The sequence below is a fragment of the Serinus canaria genome, chromosome 1 (genome assembly GCF_022539315.1).
Source record: "Serinus canaria isolate serCan28SL12 chromosome 1, serCan2020, whole genome shotgun sequence".
Lineage (NCBI taxonomy): Eukaryota > Metazoa > Chordata > Aves > Passeriformes > Fringillidae > Serinus > Serinus canaria.
In genome coordinates this window covers 15,628,586-15,646,095 of record NC_066313.1, presented here as the reverse complement: position 1 = coordinate 15,646,095, position 17,510 = coordinate 15,628,586, and the positions used below count along the sequence as shown (strand labels likewise).

At 52.6% G+C, this 17,510-nt stretch overlaps 1 protein-coding gene across 9 annotated transcripts; it reads right to left on the bottom strand.

Annotated features, from left to right (window-relative positions):
• Positions 1-93: 93 nt before the first annotated feature.
• On the bottom strand, positions 94-15,430 carry RNF121 (ring finger protein 121). Of its 9 annotated transcripts, none has more exons than XM_009095427.4 (9): positions 15,321-15,429; positions 10,498-10,535; positions 8,576-8,717; positions 6,668-6,822; positions 6,089-6,196; positions 5,536-5,656; positions 3,412-3,561; positions 1,738-1,864; positions 94-1,416 (listed from the first exon to the last, which is right to left on the bottom strand). In XM_009095427.4, exons 1-9 carry the CDS (start codon positions 15,375-15,377, stop codon positions 1,343-1,345), a joined length of 972 nt encoding a protein of 323 aa, XP_009093675.1. In that variant the 5' UTR covers positions 15,378-15,429; the 3' UTR covers positions 94-1,342. The 9 variants fall into 9 exon arrangements, with proteins under 9 accessions (XP_009093675.1, XP_009093674.1, XP_018775684.1 ...); XM_009095426.4 differs by having other exon boundaries at positions 1,738-1,839; positions 3,428-3,561; XM_018920139.3 differs by having other exon boundaries at positions 94-1,430; positions 1,741-1,839; positions 3,428-3,561.
• Between the last annotated feature and the right edge of the window lie 2,080 nt (positions 15,431-17,510).

The following is a 17,510-nucleotide window of genomic DNA, read 5'->3' as shown; positions in this document are numbered from 1 at the left end:
CCACCCAATATTCTTCACCTAGGGGAGATGAAAGGAGGAACCTTCCATGCCCTGCAGCAAGGAAGACGATCAAGAAAAACCCAGGGCCATGTCTCAGTTTCCAGGGCTCTTATTTTGGTGTTTGGCACAACACTGCAATGTGGTTTCACTCAAAAGAAAACTCAGAGGATCAGCATGGAGCTGGGGGTTTCCCGAGGGGGAACACAGCCCACGCAGCACCCGCAGCCATGTCACCACTGTGGCCACTTCCCAAATCCCCTGAGCCAGGCGCTGCCTTGTAGCTCTCCACCAGACCCCAGTGCCCTCAGGGAACATGACTCAAGTCTCCACATGCCAAAATACCACTGCTGGCTCTGGGATTGGGGACTTTGCCCCCACCCACTACCAAAAATTGAGCCCAAGGCCACTTGCCCCAGCAGGACTTTGGCATGGCTCCTACCAGCAAGGCCAGGAGGATGTCATGGAGTAATGCTGGGGCAGGGAAACGCCAGCACCAGCCCAATCTTCACTCCATCCCGTTTATTCCAGTGCCAAGAGCAATACGCAGTGAGGGCGGACCTGCGCCCTGGGGCAGGGGCACCTGCTTGTGGCTGCTCCTGACGTACCATTAACATCACCCAGAAGGGCACAGACAAGAGCAGCACTGGCCCCACTCCATGCCTTGGCTGACCGGCCCCCAAGCAGTCAGGGGACACCGCTGGACCCCAGGGAGGAACACAGAAAATTTGGGAGCATATGAAAGGGTTCCCCAAGGCAGAGCCCATCATCATGCTGGAGAGCAGCCTGGTTCCTGCTGGCATACCCATGGCACCCAGAGCGGACCTGGCAGCCGGGGGTAGCCAGGCGACCTTCCATCCCCTCTTTCAGGGCATTGGGCTCCAGCCTCTCCTCTGCAGCCCCCATATCCCATCCTCGCTGCCAGCAAGGCTGCTCCAGGGTGCTGGTGTAGGGAGCCGACAAAACCTTGGCCCTTCTCTGTCATGGCCTCCCCTGACAGAGTGGCAGGAAGGAGCTGGAGAATAACCCCCAGCCCAAAGCTCAGCCCAGCAGGGCGCTCCAAAGGGCTGGACAGGGACAGGGAAAGGGGACAAGCGTCTCTTTTTGGCTGCAATAGAAAGTTTTAAATATGCTCATTAAAATAATTGCTTTTTAAAAAAATCCTCCCCTAGCCCCAGCAGGAGGGGCCCTGATGTTGCTGTCCTTGGTGGTGGCCAAGGTCCTGAGAGGTGACGGAGCAAAGCCAGCATCCCTGGTGGCAATGTCCTCTCGTGGTTCTGCGGCTCCACCGCCTGCCCTTACTCCAGCCCGAGGATGTAGTTGATTCCCTGGACCAGTCCGATGATCACCGGCTGCCAGGCCACCAAGTAGCGCAGCCAGTCCAGCAGCTGCCCATACATGACATGTGGCCTCTCCCAGCTGGGCAGGAAGGAGTTAAAGAGTCGTGGGGAAATGGATGAGAGAAGCATGGCCCACCCAGAAACCACCCAAAGGTGCCCCAAAGCAGGGACAGAGAACACAGGTGCCCAGAGAGGGATGGACAAGCACCCAAGAAGGACAGACATGAGTCCTTATGGAGGGACGACTGTGGCCAGGCTAGCCTTGGGTTTTGCAGGGTCTCTGCCAGAGCCACATGCTGCAGCGACCTACTGAGGGTGCCAGGCAAGCCTCTCACCCCTTGTGTGCTCTACCCACCGCTTTCCTTCCCAAAGTGCTGGCTCCCAGCAGGAGAAAGGATACGGATTACTGAACATCCTCTTGAGATCCACCTTCTCTTTGCAGTATGGACACGTCTGCTTCTTCCCGACAATGCACCAGCCCCGGATGCAGAACTCATGAAACCTGGGGAGTGGCACGTTAAGGGGAACTGGAAGAAGAGGGGGATACATGGCTCAGTGTGGAGGAAACCACCAAGGCCAAGGAAGTCCCCCCCAAGCCATGGAAACTTCCCCCCATGTGAGGATGGTGCATTGCACAACCACAGCCCTTTCCAAAAAGGTGCAGCGGCTTCCAGGGACAGCAGAAGGAGCTCATGGGACAGCAGAACAGAGCCAGGGTGGCAGCATGAAGGCCCTGACCAATGCATGGGCACCAGGGAGACTGAAACTCTTCAGTGATGGTGCCCAAGCACTGAGAAGGTTTGGACAGCCTGGGATAGCTCTGTGAACTGCATGCATTTTGGAAGCCTTCTTCAAAGGCTTCCTGGAGATTAACACTTAAGGAATTTCTCTGTAAGTAAGGGTCTGACTTACAGGTGCTTGCTATGCTCTGTCGAAAGGATTTACACAACCTGAGCACAGCCTGGAGAAGTTACAGGAAAATATGAGGTGGCTGCAGATGACTCTGCCACGTACAGGGCTGTCACAGAGCAAAGAGACTTCTCCCAGAATATCTCTGCCACTCAAAACATGGAAGAATGCCAGGCAACAGCAACAGGAGTCACTTCCTTGTCAGCCCTGGAGCCATAGATGCAGGAGTGCCCAGCCAGCCTTCACCCTTGAGGACCACCAGGAGCACCAACCAGCTCCTCTGACAGCCACATCACCCCAAGCTGTTGCAGTCGCAGGCCCTTGCCCAGTGTCAGCCATAAATCTCACCAACAGCTCCCAAGAGTTAAATTTAGGCTCCTGTTTTGCCAGCATGACCTTTGCTCAAGCCCAGTTTGGAAACCACCTCGCAGGCAGTAACACACAGTGCCAGAGGACATCCCATCTATACACTGAATCACCACAGGGAAAAAACCCTGACTTGCCACCCCAACTGGGACTGAGCACTAACGAGGACTTCCAGTTTCAAAACCCACTTCTCATCAATCAGCTGACAGGAAGGGCTGAGTGACTCCAGCGTGCTGGAAACCCTGGAGGAGTTCTGGAGAAGGAGGAAGCTACTGGGCTGTGGCCAGAGCAGGTAGCAATCAGCAGTGCTGGATCAGGGGGCTGTTTTCAGAGGGGGCCAGCAGTGTTTCCCCACAATTCTTCCTTAAAGACACTCAGGACCCACTGCAGTGCATCTCTGATGAGGGGCCAGTGTGGCACGGAGCAGGGATGCCTCATGTCCTGACCACACCATCACCTCCGCCAGAATATCCGCTGGGGGCACTGCCAGGCAGATTGGGTCACAGCAGATTTGTCAAAAGCAGGTAAAAACAGAGGTGCAGCTCCATGGCTCAGCAGAGGGAGCTGGGGATGAGAAGGAAGAGGAAACAACCACTTGGGAGTGGCAACGAAGTAATTTCAGGGACACCTCTTCCCATGCCAAGTCAGTCATGACACAGGCACAGATCACATGCAAATTTAGCCGGACAGCCCCACATCCCAGAACAGGCATTTCTTCACCCAGCACGGGAGAAGCCATGGGGCAGGAGCTCCCTGCTGCCCACCCCAGCTTGGGGCTAGTGAGGCAGGGGGCTGGCACCTGCAGAGAAGGATACACGTGGTTGCAGGAGAGGCGGTAGGTGTTCTCAATGATCCCTTCCTCATTGACATCCACGAAGATCTGCTGGCCACAGACGGCACAGACGCTGTCAGAGAGGTGCTTGGTGGGCATCCCTGAGGCGCTGTAGAACTGAGCGAGGGTAGAGCAGAGGGAGAGCAGTGACAGTGGCAGGGCATGTGTCCCATGCCCACGGTGGTACAGCTAAGCTCTAAGGAGGGCTGGGATCAGCACCCCAGGAGTCCAGCTTTGGCCTTTGGGGCTTAAAAACCTTGTTACAGGTCGGGCTGTGGGAAAGAACTACAACAGGACAGCTGCTCAGTGATGCAGTGGCCCGTCACACCCCAGCCCCATGCACCCCCTACCCATGTCGAGGGGCCAGCCCTCTTTGCTCCTCAACAGCGAGGTGGGTTTTCAGCTGGCTGCCAGGGCCATGCACCCAGGGCAGAGACTGAGGGAGAGAGCAGGACAAGCTGAGGTCACAGCTTTGACCCAAAATAACAGCCTTGGGCTGCCAGTCAGATACAGTCCCCACCTCCAGCCCTGCAGGTCCCTGACACTCATTCAGCAAAGCACAGAGCAGCCACCCCCCTCCATTTCCAAGTCTCATGGCTCAGCATGGGCCTGACATACCACAGAGAGTGTGGTCACCAAACCAGGTCCCACACACTCCAGCTGCAAGGGCCCCGCCAGGACCATTGAGTCAAACCCCCTGCTCCACTGCACTACCTAAAACTAAACCATATGACTAAGAGACTTTTTGAACTCTGGCAGACTTGATGACATGATCATGTCTCTGGGGAGCCTGTTCCCTCTGGGTAAAAGACCTTTACCCCATATCCAACCTGCACCCCCCCCAATTCAGCTTCACTCTCTTTCCTCATGGCTGGACAACCACCTCCCCTGGCCACACCTTGATGCTGTGCCTGATGCACCCCAGGACACAGCTGGACACAGCTGTCAGGACACACTACTGGCACATATTCAACTTGCTGTCAACCCTAACTCCCTAATCCCCTTCCATAGAACTCGCTCTGGACTCTTGTTCCCAAATTTGTACCTATAACCAGGATTACACCATCCCGGATGGGGAATTTGGCCCCTGTTAAATTTCACACAGCTGGAGGTTGCCCAGCTCTCATCTGTCCAGCTCTCTCTCCAAGGAGGTCACAGCTCCTCCTGGTTTAGTACCATCAGCAAAACATGCCTCTGGCAGAGCCCTGGCACAGCTTTGCTCTGAAAATCCGACAGAGCTCTGAGAATCTAAGAGACACTCTGTGCCAACGTGTCCCAGTGTGGCAGGCCAGGGGCTGGAGCAGAACCTCAAGGAGCAGCAGCAGAAAGCTCAGAAAGATGGAAACACAAAGTCTAAGACCCTAAGCAGCTGCTGAAAAGAAGAGACATGACCTACTCCACTGGTGTCCTAGGTCATGTATTTTTGGTGGAGTGGGTTATTTTGATACCAGGTGAGTGGGCTATAATTTTTAGGCCACTGCATCCTCTGTCTACAGGGACAGCTAAAGTTGCAGCAGGTACAAGGAAGGAAGCCCACAGTGTGAATCCTTCCCCAGTGGCTGCAGGTCACAAGTTAATGCAAGCACAGTGGTGTCAGAAATGGGAGCGTTCACTGGAGATTTTAAATGCCCAGGAAAATAAATATTTGTCAGTTTAGCAGGGCTAAACAGATCATTCCACTTCTCCATAGAATCAGAAAATGGCTTGGGTTGGAAGGGACCTTGAAGGTCACCCAGTTCAATCTCCTTCCATGGCAGGGACACCTTCCACTAATCCAGGTTGTTACAAACTCTATCCAATCTGACCTGGTATACTTCCAAGGGATGGGGCAGCCACAGCTTCTCTGGGGAATCTCTGCCAGTGCCTTGCCACCCTCAGAGGAAAGAACTTCTTTCCCTGGAGATGGAACCCTGCAGAGGCTGCGCTCTTCAGGAAGGATCTCAGAGCAACTTTTATTAGATCCAGGGACCCTTCCTTGAGGGGGCAATTCCCATTTAAGGGAAGCCAAAGCTTTTGCAGAGACCAACATGTTTCAGGCCTCCTGATACGGGGCACAGCTCTGGCCTGGGGTACAATCCATCGTGAACTCACCCCGATGGTTGAGGCCATGTAATCTGCACACATCTCAGCAAAGTCCCGTTCCAGCACTCCATAGTAAAGACCATAGAAGAGGAGGGAGATGCCAAAGTCCATCGCATCTTCTGGTTTGATTCTACAGCAGAAAAACCATGAACAAGGGTTTTTTGCGGGCAAACCCACTGTAATCATATTCTAGAGAATGTATTATTCCAGAGAAGCAGCCAAACTCTCTAATGATGAAGCTGGTTAGGCTAGAGTCTTCTGCTACCACCCTTGGACTGGCTGCTTCTTGCAGTATAGTAAAAAAAAAAAAAAAAAAAAAGAAAAAAAAAAGCCACTGCTGCCCCCAGAGCTGGGGGAGCTTCCAACAAGTGAGCTGGAAGAAAGGCTCTCCAGCAACCCAGACCAGCACCTCACTTATCATCCTCCGAGGAGTGAAAGGACACCCCAATAGTCTCTTTGGTCCCATTAATCAGACTGCCAAGTAAACTGATTTTCCAGAGTAATAGCCAAAGGTGTGTTCCACCCCATCGCCCCAGGAGTGGGAGTTGAAAGATTCACTCACCTGAATAATAGGTTAAGTCCAAAAAGCGTAAACATGACAGCCATGTACCCCACGATCCCAGTGGCATAGCTGATCTTGTATATTAGTAGAAACCATTTATAAACCAGTCTGTAAAGAATTAAAACAATTCCATTACTTCATTTTTCCCTGAATGAAAGTGTGCCAATCATCTGAAGAGTTTATTTTTCACACCTGTTGTGTTTTTGCAGACACTTCATCTACCCTACACACGGGCAAGAGCTTTACATTCCTAATTCAACCTGTCACAGGCTGCTCACAGTCTTGAATTACAAACTAGAAACCTCATGATCTCCAAAGGCCATAAGGAAGCGAGCTGCATGCTGGGAATGCCTTGGGTGAGGACACCACCCTACATGGACTCCACCTTTCCACCCCCCACCCAGGTACCAGGTATATTGGGCTGGCTGCCAGCTAAGTGCTTCACACCCTTTCACATGTGCAGGGTTCTCACACTCCCAGGGTGCAAAGCTCAACACACATCTGTGCAGGGAAACTGGAAAGAGATCCTTGTAATGGTTACCCTGGGGCTGAGGAGTTTCCCAGGAACAACACACCAACCTGGGTGTTGTCTGTACCAGAGGCTTTCGAGTTGCCCGGAAGGTGACAAAAGCTGTGACTGCTGAGAAGAGCACCCAGATCACCAGGAACCGCCACCAGTTCAGCTTGACAGTGAAATACAGAGGTACCACCCACATCTGGAAGAGGGTCACCATCTGCAGGAACAGAGGAAAGGCATTTGGAGCTTGTTCTCTGCTCCTCAGACATCAGAAACACACTGTCAGCCAGGGCAGCCAGTCTCCTGACTGCATCAAATGGTCCTGAATTGCACCAGGACCCTGGGGAGGTTTGACCTGTGACACCTAGAGAAGAGCTCAAAGCTCAGCCCATGAGTCGTATACGGAGCATCTGAGGGAGCTGGGGAGGCTCAGCCTGGAGAAAAGAAAGCTCAGAGAGGACCTTCCCGCTCTCTGCATCTACCTGAAAAGAGGTTATAGCCAAAAGGGGCTCAGTCTGTACCCCTTGGAAACAAGTGACAGGACACTAGGAAAAGGCCTCAAGTTTTGCTAGAGAAGGTTAAGGTTGAATGTTGGGAAAATTTCTTCCCAGAAAGGGTGGCGAAACCCTGGCACAGGCTGCCTGTGACAGTGATGGAGTCACCATCCCTGGAGGGATTTAAAAGCTGTGTGGACGTGGCACTTGAGGACAAGGTTTAGTGCAGGGCTTGGCAGTGCAGGAGTAACAGCTGGACTCAATGATCTCAGAGGGCTTTTCTAGTTCAAACAGTTCCATGATTTTGTGAGGGAGCCACAGGGCAGCAGCCATGTGATTTTTCAGAGCAAAGGGTACAGCTGGCAGAAGAACACAGAGGAATCATCTCCATAGGAATGTATGGGAGATGATACACACAACTAATTGTTGCAAGGCAGCTACATAAACCTTCCCCTTCCCAGAAGCCCAACGCTGCAACCACAGACATCTCAGACAGGTATTACACAAGGCAAGAAGGTTTTGGCTTGCCTCTGCACTACAGCCTATTTCCAAAAGGATCTACAGCTGTGCAGCTGACTCCCACAGTGCTGCTGGAGGGAAACAGGCAAACAGGTTTGGTTTAAAGTTCACAGAGGACTAGAGGTGCTACCTGGAAAGATTAAATCAATATTATTACTATGACCAGGAAGTTGCTTCAGGTAGCTAACAGACCCAGACAAGCTGGTGGCATCAGCAAGTGGCAGGTCTGTTCAGGAGAGTGCTGCAGTGTGTAGGAAAGGCATTTTGTGCTGTTCTTGTGAGCCAGCAAAGGCTTCCTGAACATAAGGAAAGCCCTGTATCTCTCTTGAGGAAGACACCAAGGCTATCACCATGGCAACGTGATGAAGGAGAGAAAGTTAAAAGATACGGACTCTAGCTGGCTCACAGAATGACGTGGCTCCTCGTTCACCTATTGAGAACTATTATGACCAATGGGCAGTGAATGTGTCTGTTAAGTAAAGCAAATATCTTGAAAAACTACAAAGGCAACATGTTGCTATAATAAATCTCTCTTATGCACCCTTCTGATGGGGTCATGGTGCTTTGCGCCGTGTTGTGCTCCATAGCAACATGGCAGGAACCATCAAACCCAGGCTGCCAGCAGCAAGAAGCCCCCATTGCTTCCAAGGAAGCACCCACAAAATGCAGCTTCCCTCAGGACAAGCCCCAGGATCTGCTTGTCCATTCCTGATTGAAAGCACTATGTCACACCAAGTTATCTGCATCACTTCCAACAGAAGCCTGAGGCCTTCCGAGTCATCCATCTTCATCCCTAGCTAGAATCTCCTGTGCTGGGAGAAACAAGGGAATGCTGGGAAAACAAGGGAATCAACAGACAACAGGAAAACCAGGAACACTTTTCTCATCAGCAAAAGGAGGGCATTGCTCAGCACTCCCACGCAGTGTGGGAGGCAGACAGCTGTGGGGGTAACTTACGTTGTAGGAGCGAGGGTGCCGCTGCTTCCACTGCATCAGGAGGAGCTGTGCCACCACGAGGGTGGCGATGAGAATGAGCACCATCTCGGCATGCATCGCCTCGTGCCCGCGGTGCTTGGCATGCATCCGGACATGCTCCACCCTGCAACAACCAGGAAAAGGCGGCTGAAGAGCGCACCGGCACAGGCTGCATGCTGGGCTACAAACACCTCAAGAGAGACAGGAAGGACAGATGGAAAAACAGCACTAAGAAGAACTGTGTTTGTGAACAATCAAGAGGGGAAGGAACTGCTGCTCTGTTCTGAGACCAGCTCATTTCTATGCTGTGAAAGCCAAGAATAGCACTTGGCCCATCTGAGCGTGAAGGAGGTGGAGAACTCCCCCTGATGTACCTGAACTAATGAACATGGAGTGCAAAGTTGGCATAACTTGCCCAGAACGGGCAGGGTTAGAAAGAACCACCAGTGGGGTCATCTCTCTCAACCTTCGTGATCAAGCAGCATCTTTCTAGAGCACACTGCAACAGTTTGACCCAGAGTGTATGCTAATTCTCAATACCACACCCTCAGCCCAATTTTGGAACCACTAACACTGTTCTCCCTCTTGTCCAACAAGGGAAAGCCTGGAAGGGTGAGGGTGGAGAGTGGGGGGAACAGCTGACTTCTGGCAAAACCCCCAAAACCCCAACAAATTGCTTCTCTCTACCCTGAGCATTCTGGAACAAGTGATTTCCAGCCTGATACTTGCCAGACACCTGAGGTTTCTTTGCCCAGCTTGTGCTGTTTGACCAAAAAACAAGGTGGAATTAAGTGCTGTCAGACACTGATGAGGTCCCCTGTCAGTCATCTCCTCTTGAGGCTAAACAGCCCCAGCTCCCTCAGCCTTTCCCCATAAGAGAGAAGCTCCAGTCCCCTTATTGTCTCTGCAGCCTCCACAGGACCCACTCCAGGACCTCCTTGTCTCTATTGTCTTGAGGAGCTCAGAACTGGACACAGCACTCCAGATGTGCCTCACCAAGGCTGAGTAAAGGGCAGGATCACCTCCTTTGACTTACTGGCAATACTATTCCCAGTGCGTCCCAGGATCCCATTGGCCTCCTTAGCCCACAGGGCACTGCTGGCTCAGGGACAGTTTGTTCTCCACCAGGACCCCAAGGTCCTTCTCCATAAAGCTGCTCCAGCAAGTCCAGCCTGTGCTGGTGCAATAGTGAGAGTCCAGTCTGACTGTGATTTTAAATAAGCATCTGGATTAAATTTGTTTTGCTAAGGAAAAAAGAGGAATTTTTCAGGCCCCTTACTATAAGGCAGACATTGAGGGGCTGGAGAGTGTCCAGAGAAGGGTAAAAGAGCTTGAGAAGGGTCAAGAGCACAAGTCTGGTGAGAAATGGCTGAGGGAGCTGGGGAGATTCAGCCTGGACCAAAGGAGGTTTGGGGGAGGATCTTCTTGTTCTCTACAAGGTCCTGACAGGAGGGTGGGCCTAGGTGGGGGTTGGGCTATTCTTCCAGCTAACAAGTGATGGAACAAGAGAAAATGGCCTCAGGTTGTGCCAGAGATGGATGGATATTGGGAAAATTTCTACACAGAAAGGGCTGTCCAGCCCAAGCAGAGGCTTGGAGTGGAGTCCCCATGCCTGGAGGGATTTAACAGACATGTAGATGTGGCACCTGGAGACATGATTTAGTGGTGACCTCAGCAGTGCTGAATGGTTGGACTCTATGATCTCAGAGGGCTTTTGCAACCTTAACTATTTTGTGATTCTATACTTAGCAGCAGTTTAAAAGAAAAAAACTATTGCCTTTTAAAACAGTCCATACTTCACCCCATCAAAAAATGGTGATCCTTTCCTGCCCCATTGTGATCACAGGCTGTGCTGCTGCTTGTTCTGGTCAGCTGTATGCTCCAAATCAGCTCCCAAAACTCACCTCCATCTCTCCTCTGGGGACAAGTGTGAAAGATCGATCTAGGGAGAAAAAAAAACATCAAAAAAAGGTCCATGAAATCAGCTGCTGAGAAACTCTGGATTCAGATGCTTTAAATATGAAACCTCCAAATGCCCACAGTGCCAGCACAGCCCAGAGCTGTCCTTCAACTTCCCAGGAAGAGCAGCGACTCTCCCTGCTCCTCCACCTTACTTACACTCCCATATTTTATTGGAGCCGAGGCTCTGTCCAACATCCCATGTGACCAGAACAAAAGGACTGGCTTAAATCCCACATTCACAACCTAGCCAGGTGTCTCAGGGCACAGAGGGGTGATCCCAGTGAAGCCAATGCTCCCACCAGTGGTGGGAGTCCAAAATCCCACTAGGCTGCAGGACAGGAGACAGTATGTCACACACCAGCAGCAAATCAATGCCAAAAAGATTTCAAAATCAGAGTAAAAGAAAGATTTAGGCCTTGCTTTGCCGAGATAATTGGAAATTCCTCCCATATATCACAGGCAAGAGCTGCAGAGAGCAAGGGGAGCTGCTGTTATTAGTGATGACTGACAATGGATACTTGTATCCCATCTTCTCCAGTAAAACTCACAAAAAGCGTGAATACTCTCACTTTTGGCCAGGGGAGGAGTAAGGGGAGCTTCAACACCACATTTCTGCTTTCACCTGGAGCTTTATATGGAATAATAGAACCACAGGATGCTTTGAGTTGGAGAGACCTTAAAGCTCATTTTACTCCAACCCTCCTCCCATGGGGACACCTCCTCTAGACCAGGTTGCTCCAAGCATCATCCAAGCTGCTCCTGAACACCTCCAGGGATGGGGAGTTCACAGCTTCTCTGGGCAAAACCTTCCCTTGATATCTTCACCTAACTGCTGAGGAGCCTCCAGCACCCCTCATGTCCCCACTCAGGGTCACTGACCAGGCAGCACACCCTGACCCACAGCACTGGGGAGGGAATCCCACAGCTCTTCCCATCACCTTTTCTTGGTGAGACACAAACTCAGATTAAATCAAGAGCAACTCATCTGGGCTGGGAACATACATGTGGGGTTTACAAATCCTCACACTGCTGGAGACACTCCAGTATTGCTGAGGCATTCGAGATGAAGGCTGGAAACAAGCCATAGACTTGTCTCCACAAACACAGACTGTTATCACTCTTTCCTGCACACATCAGAGACGTGTACACAGGACCGAGCTCCACCTCACCCCACTGGGTACAGGGCCACAGGCTTGGATCCAACCTTTATGCTGGGGCTCTCCATAGGCTGGTGCAGCAGTCACCCCACCTGCCTGGTCACCATCATCAGCACACAGGTGTCTCCCAGGCAGCAGCTCTGATCACAGGCAGGCTCAGCTGAGGATGCACAGCTGCCTTGTTTCCTCTGTGGCACCTAATTTTACACCAGGGTGAGGAGGTAGGGAAAAACACACCACAGCAATCCATCTGCCTGATGTGGAACATCTGCTGAGCTTCACCCCAGAGCAACACCTGCGAGAAGTTCAGCCCTTGAGAATCAAGTCCTGAAGAAACACTTCAGGACTTAAATGCAAAATCTAAAGCTCTGAAAATCCTTGCTGGAGCTCACTGAACTGTGTCAGAAACCAAGGGAAGGTGGTGACAACCTGTCACCAAGAAGGGTGTTTGTATCGACCAAATTCCCCGAGCACCTCCACTCCTAAAGCAGCCACATCCAGATCTATCAGTTCAGTAGTTGCAATGTAATTTGTAGCAACAATTGCTCCAAACAAACAGGAAAAAAGGAGATTTTAAAATGTTTGCTAGTCACTGCATGCACACAGGAGACTGAGAATCCCCTAGTGCTTGTCGGCTCCAGCACAGGTCAATCCCTCTACAAGCTCTGAGAGTCACCCAGATGCTCCCACTGCCACCCCCCATGAGACCCCCACCCCACACCTCCCAGGCTCTGCCCCCACCCTTGCTGGATGAAGATGTTTGACAAGCACCTTCTATCAACAGCAATTAATTTTCATTTCTATACAGTGGCTCAGCTCGCTCCTTTGTACTACACCAGCAGCCACTCCAGAGTGTTGGTGCCATCTTAGTGACTGGGATATTTACCAGCCTCTTTCCTTCATCATATTCCCTGAATGTCCAAATTCTTCCAGCAAATGCATTCAAGATGCCTCAGCTCCAAATCCTGTGGAAACACTGCTGACATTGCTCAGAGCAGGCTTCTTCTGAGCTGTGCTCCCAAGCCAAACAGGGACCCGTGGCCCTGGACACAATTTTCTCTCAAGTACAAGGTGTGAGCTTCACCAGATTCCCCAGAGCTCAAAGCTCCTGAAATAACTTTATTAAGGGGGGGCCAGGACATGACAGAAGGGATATTGAGAAGGATCTGATGACTGTCAGACAGGAGTTGGCAGAGCAGCCACCCTGAGTCAGACCTTCCAGTTAAACCCTCCTTGATCTGCACACTCTCTTAGCACAAAAGTTTGGGTTAGAGCTAAAAATGCACAGAAATGGTGAAGGAAGCACCTGCTCTTGCCAGCAAGCATTCATTCCACTTCTAGTTTGGGGTTGTCTGATTTTAACATGCAGTTTTTGAGTCTTTTGGGTACCTTTCTAACCCAAACAGCTAGGTAGAAGAACCTCTGCTCCTAAATCTCGCTTTACCAAGAGGGGTTTGACAAGAACATTTAGGGTGACTGAAGCAGCTGAAGATCAGCTCTACCAAGTGTTCACAACCAGCCTAATCCTGTTGCTGCATCCTTCAGCTGCCACACCAACACAGGACCCAGCGTGCTACCACCTACAGCTCTTAGACAAACTTTTTGTTTTAAAGAAAAAGATTTGAGAACAATTCTTCTGCTCTCTGTCTCCTCTGTAATTCATGATCCTCTCAAAAACCTCAGCGTCCTCCAGGTGATGACTAGGAGAAACTGGATATCTAGGACTAAAGTCTAATCCTCTCCTTGGACGTGGTATCATGGCCTTTTGGAAGATCCTTGTGCCACTCCCTGGTTTCTTGTGGGAGCTGTTGCCCCAAAGCCTCCACAAACCCGTGATCCCCACCACTGGGACAGTCACAGAATCGCCTCCTTGAGAAAACCACAAAGACTGTTGATATGGATAACAGCAAAGCTGAAGCCACAAATTCCTCACAGCCCGGGGAGCTGGGAGGATCTCTGGACAAACATACACGCTGCTGTGAGCTGACTGTAATCCACTTATGCTCTAAATCTCCAAAGCAGGCAAGAAGAATGCCTTGAGGATGGAGAATAAGCAGCTGCTGATTTCAGTTCAAAGCTCCAGAGCAACCAACAGCCCTGATCTCACTTTCCCACTGCCCCAACTTCAGTCTCTGTCCCCCAGCACCTACAAGGAATAACCTGAAATAAGAGGAATATAAATCTCCACAGTGCTGTACATGCAACCAAGGCAAGTTGGGACAAGGCATATTCTTTAGTGAAAGTCTGAAGAGATTTTTGGAATCTCAATTCTGCATTTTTTCTGCTCGTAAGACACAGGAACAAGGAGCAGGGAGTGGAAATCTCCCAACTGATCAAACATTTGGATAACTGGAAATTAAACCTTTGCCTCTGCACAGGGCAGAGCCAGGGCCACGGGACACTTGGCTTAATTCTGGTCCCCACCAGGAGTGGGTCATCAGCAAACTGCTCTGCCCAAACAGCTGCCAAGACCTTAGGACAGCACAAGCAGATAGGCTTTGCACCAAGAATTTGTGGAATCACAGGGATAAGCACAGTCCTATATGCACCTCCTCACTCGCTGCCTCCTTGTGATGCCCTCTCTGCCAGGCCCTGATGGAATGAAAAGTGGAAATGTCACTTCTGAGGATCAGAAATTTCGATCTTCCACATTTTTACATACAAAGTCACCAAGGAGAATCTTAAAATATCACCAGCAGCAACTCAAGAGTGACTGATCTAGGATTTAATCCTCCCATCACCCCACTGCACCACTCTCCAGCAGCAACACAAGGCACAGGCCCGAGGTACAAGCTCCCACAGCTCAGCCATGCACTAGGGAATCTCCACAACTGTGCCCTGCCAGGAATCTTCTCCAAAACAGCCATCAGCATCTGAAAATTTTTAAGCCACACCACCAATTCTCGAGGAAAGGCACAAAAAAATTACCTGACTGTACAAGCTAAGTGAACTTATGACCCCTGTACAGCTGCTCCCACAATGCAGACAGGATGGAACCAAGTTCTCCTAGTTCTCTACAAGTGGAAAAAAACTCCCAAGCAGAAGCACAGGGCACGGTGAAAAGCCACTGCAAAGCCTGGGGCAACAGTGCCGGAAAGTGGCACACACACTGTGACAGAGCACCCACCCTGCTTCCAATTTCATAATTCCAGATAATTTTTTTTTCCAGTTTTGTAATTTTTCAGCCCCAGGAACATTTAAAAGCCAGCATGGGAACAACAGCTATGCCTCCATGCCTGCCCTCCTGCCCACAGAGCCCGCACTGTCCCCTGCCCCATGGGCCCTCCGAAGCTGCCAGTGCCACCCTGCCCCTGTCCTCCCACACCAAGGATCTCCCCCGCCCTAACACTCCCCACACCTACTTTCCCCAAAGGTCTACAAGCTCAAAGTGACCCAGAGTCGCCGCCGTCCCATTCCAGGGACCCTCCGAGCTCCTCAGCGCAAGTCCCTACCCCGTTCTCCCAGACCCCGCGTCCCCCAGGCCCCACGTCCGCTGCGGCTCCCCTTCACAGAACACCCCACAGGGCTGAAGCTGTCCGTCCGCACCTGGCCTCCCCTGCCCGACCCGCTTCGGCCAAAACCGCCCCCCGCCGGCCCCGTGCCCGCACCTCCTCCGCCTCACGCTCAACGGGGCCGCCAACCTCCACCTCCAGCACAGCCGCCATCTTGCCCCGCCCCCCCAGTGGCCAGCCTCTTCCGCCGCAACCCGCCAATCACCGGGCAAGCTGCCGCACCTTGAGCCAATCGCTGGGCGCGGCGCTGCTCGGACGACCAATCAGGGAGGGGAGGAGTGGAACGGCTGCCCGACACGCCACTCCGGGCGCATAAGAGCGGTTAGCTGTCACAGCTGGCGGCTGGCTCTCGTTTGCGGGTCCGCAGCGGGACGCGTAACTCCCGGCGGCAGCACCGGCAGCACAAACCGGCTCGTACTGCGGTGCCGGCAGGGTCAGTGCTGCTCTGCCCCCGCCCGCCCCTCTCTGCCACAGCCTCGCGCTGTTCCGGAGAGGGCGCAGATGGCTCCTGAGCTCCGCCCGCGGGGGCCGTAGCGCTGCGTTGCCCGCGGGCTGTGTGTCCCGTCAGGCTCCGGGCCGGGGCCCGATTCGGAGCGCGGTCGGGAGAGGGGCTGAAGGGAGGCGGGAGCGGCGGAGGTCGGGGGATACGTCACTTGGGCGGCGGAGGGCGGTGCGGATGGGGCTGGGTGATGAGTCGGGAGCTGTGGGGTCGGGCACTGCGTTGGCGAATGTCGTGGAGAGGCTGTGGGGCACAGCCAGGGCTTTAACAGGCTGGGAAAGCGCGGAACGACTGGGGAGCTGTAGTAATAGCAGAATGGCTCTGAGACGTTGTTTGTGGGTCTGGTAACACGGGCCGTGGAGTTGCGGGTAAGGACTTGGGTCACTGGACAATAGGGCTGGGGCTTGTGGGCTGGGTGTAGGTGGTACCCGGGTGGCAGAATGGGGCGTTGTAGGGTGAGCTGAGGGCGCGGGAGAGGCCGAAGGGAGCTGGGGGATAGTGAGTCAGATCTGGAGGTTACTGCTGGGAAACAGACCCTAGGGCTCAGGTTTCAGCCTGGAGACGAGAAGGTTCTGAGAACTGGGAAGCCCCATCCACTGCCTAAAGGGGCTCCAAAAGAACTGGAGAGGGACAATGGTCTGAGAGGACAAGACAAGCAGTAGTGGCTTCAAATTGACAGAAGACAGGGTTATTTGGGATATTATGAAGAAATTCTTCCCTGTGAGGGTGGTAAGACACCAGCAGAGGTTTTCCAGAGCAGCTGTGGCTGTCCTGTCCCTAGAAGTGTTCTAGGGCCAGGTTTGATGGGGCTTGGAGCTACCTGGTCTACTGGAAAGTGTCCCTGCCCATGGTGGGGGTTTTTGGAACAAGATGAGCTAGCTTTAAAATCTCCTCCAACCCAAACTGTCCTGTCTCTGTCATTCCTGCCTGCTTTTCCCCAGGTTCTGCACTGGATGTCCCTGCAGCTCCCTTGAGTATCTACAGGCAGCTGGACAGGCACTGTGCTCAAAGTCCTGCTGGCAAGTAATCCCATGGGTCACTGTCTTCCTCCTGCCCTCACCCTGGCTGTTTACTGCTCTCAGTCCTTCCCAGATCCCCTTTCCCTGGACCCCTGTTTTCCAGTCCAAGTGAAGGGCTGGGCCCAGCCCTTCACTCTTTTGGGCTAGCAGAGTGTGGCATAGGGTTTGTGCAGGGCTCCAGCTGCCACCTCAAGGATGCCCAGGGTGAAAGGAAGAGCCCAAGCCTGTGGCCCTCAAGAGAGACAAGTCAGAAGGAATGACAGAGGACAGGCCAGCAGTGATGGTGAGACAGGTATCTGCCCCATCTGCTCAGGTGGGTGCTTGGCAGGGGTGTCCTCTGGTGGTCAGCAAATGGGGATAGGGGTGGCAGTTCTGTAGCTGGGACACATCACTTGTGCTGGTGCCCTGCCACTGGAGGGGCACCACAGTGTATTCCCAGGCTGCCATGAGAATCATCAGGGAGGGTGTCAGTCCAAATCCCATATCATCCCAACACTAGTGAGCTTGTGACAACCATATGACCTTCCCTTTCCACAGGCCACTTCCTGCAGAATCTGCTTCCTGCACACACCTCCCTGTGTGGAGAACCTACTCTAGCCTGGCTTTCCTTGTCCCCTGTTGCCTGGGTGCCCTGCCCCATTTGCCAGCTGCCCTTTGGCATGGCAGAGGTGGAGCAGCATGCCAGCAACGGCAGGGAGACACCAGGGGCCCTGTCCTCACCCCAGTGCCTGCAGTAGGACAGCAGAGCTGGGGACAAACCCTGTGTCA

What these genes read in the sequence shown, in the direction of transcription:
- RNF121 (XM_050980432.1), bottom strand. Translation starts at nt 15,377, where the DNA reads ATGGCGGCTGTGCTGGAGGTGGAGGTTGGCGGCCCCGTTGAGCGTGAG. An exon ending in TTGAGCGTGAGGCGGAGGAG is followed by an intron (nt 10,536 to 15,320) that starts GTGCGGGCACGG and finishes TTTTCTCCCTAG; the next exon opens with ATCGATCTTTCACACTTGTC. An exon ending in ACATGGCCTCAACCATCGGG is followed by an intron (nt 3,562 to 5,535) that starts GTGAGTTCACGA and finishes ACCCTCGCTCAG; the next exon opens with TTCTACAGCGCCTCAGGGAT.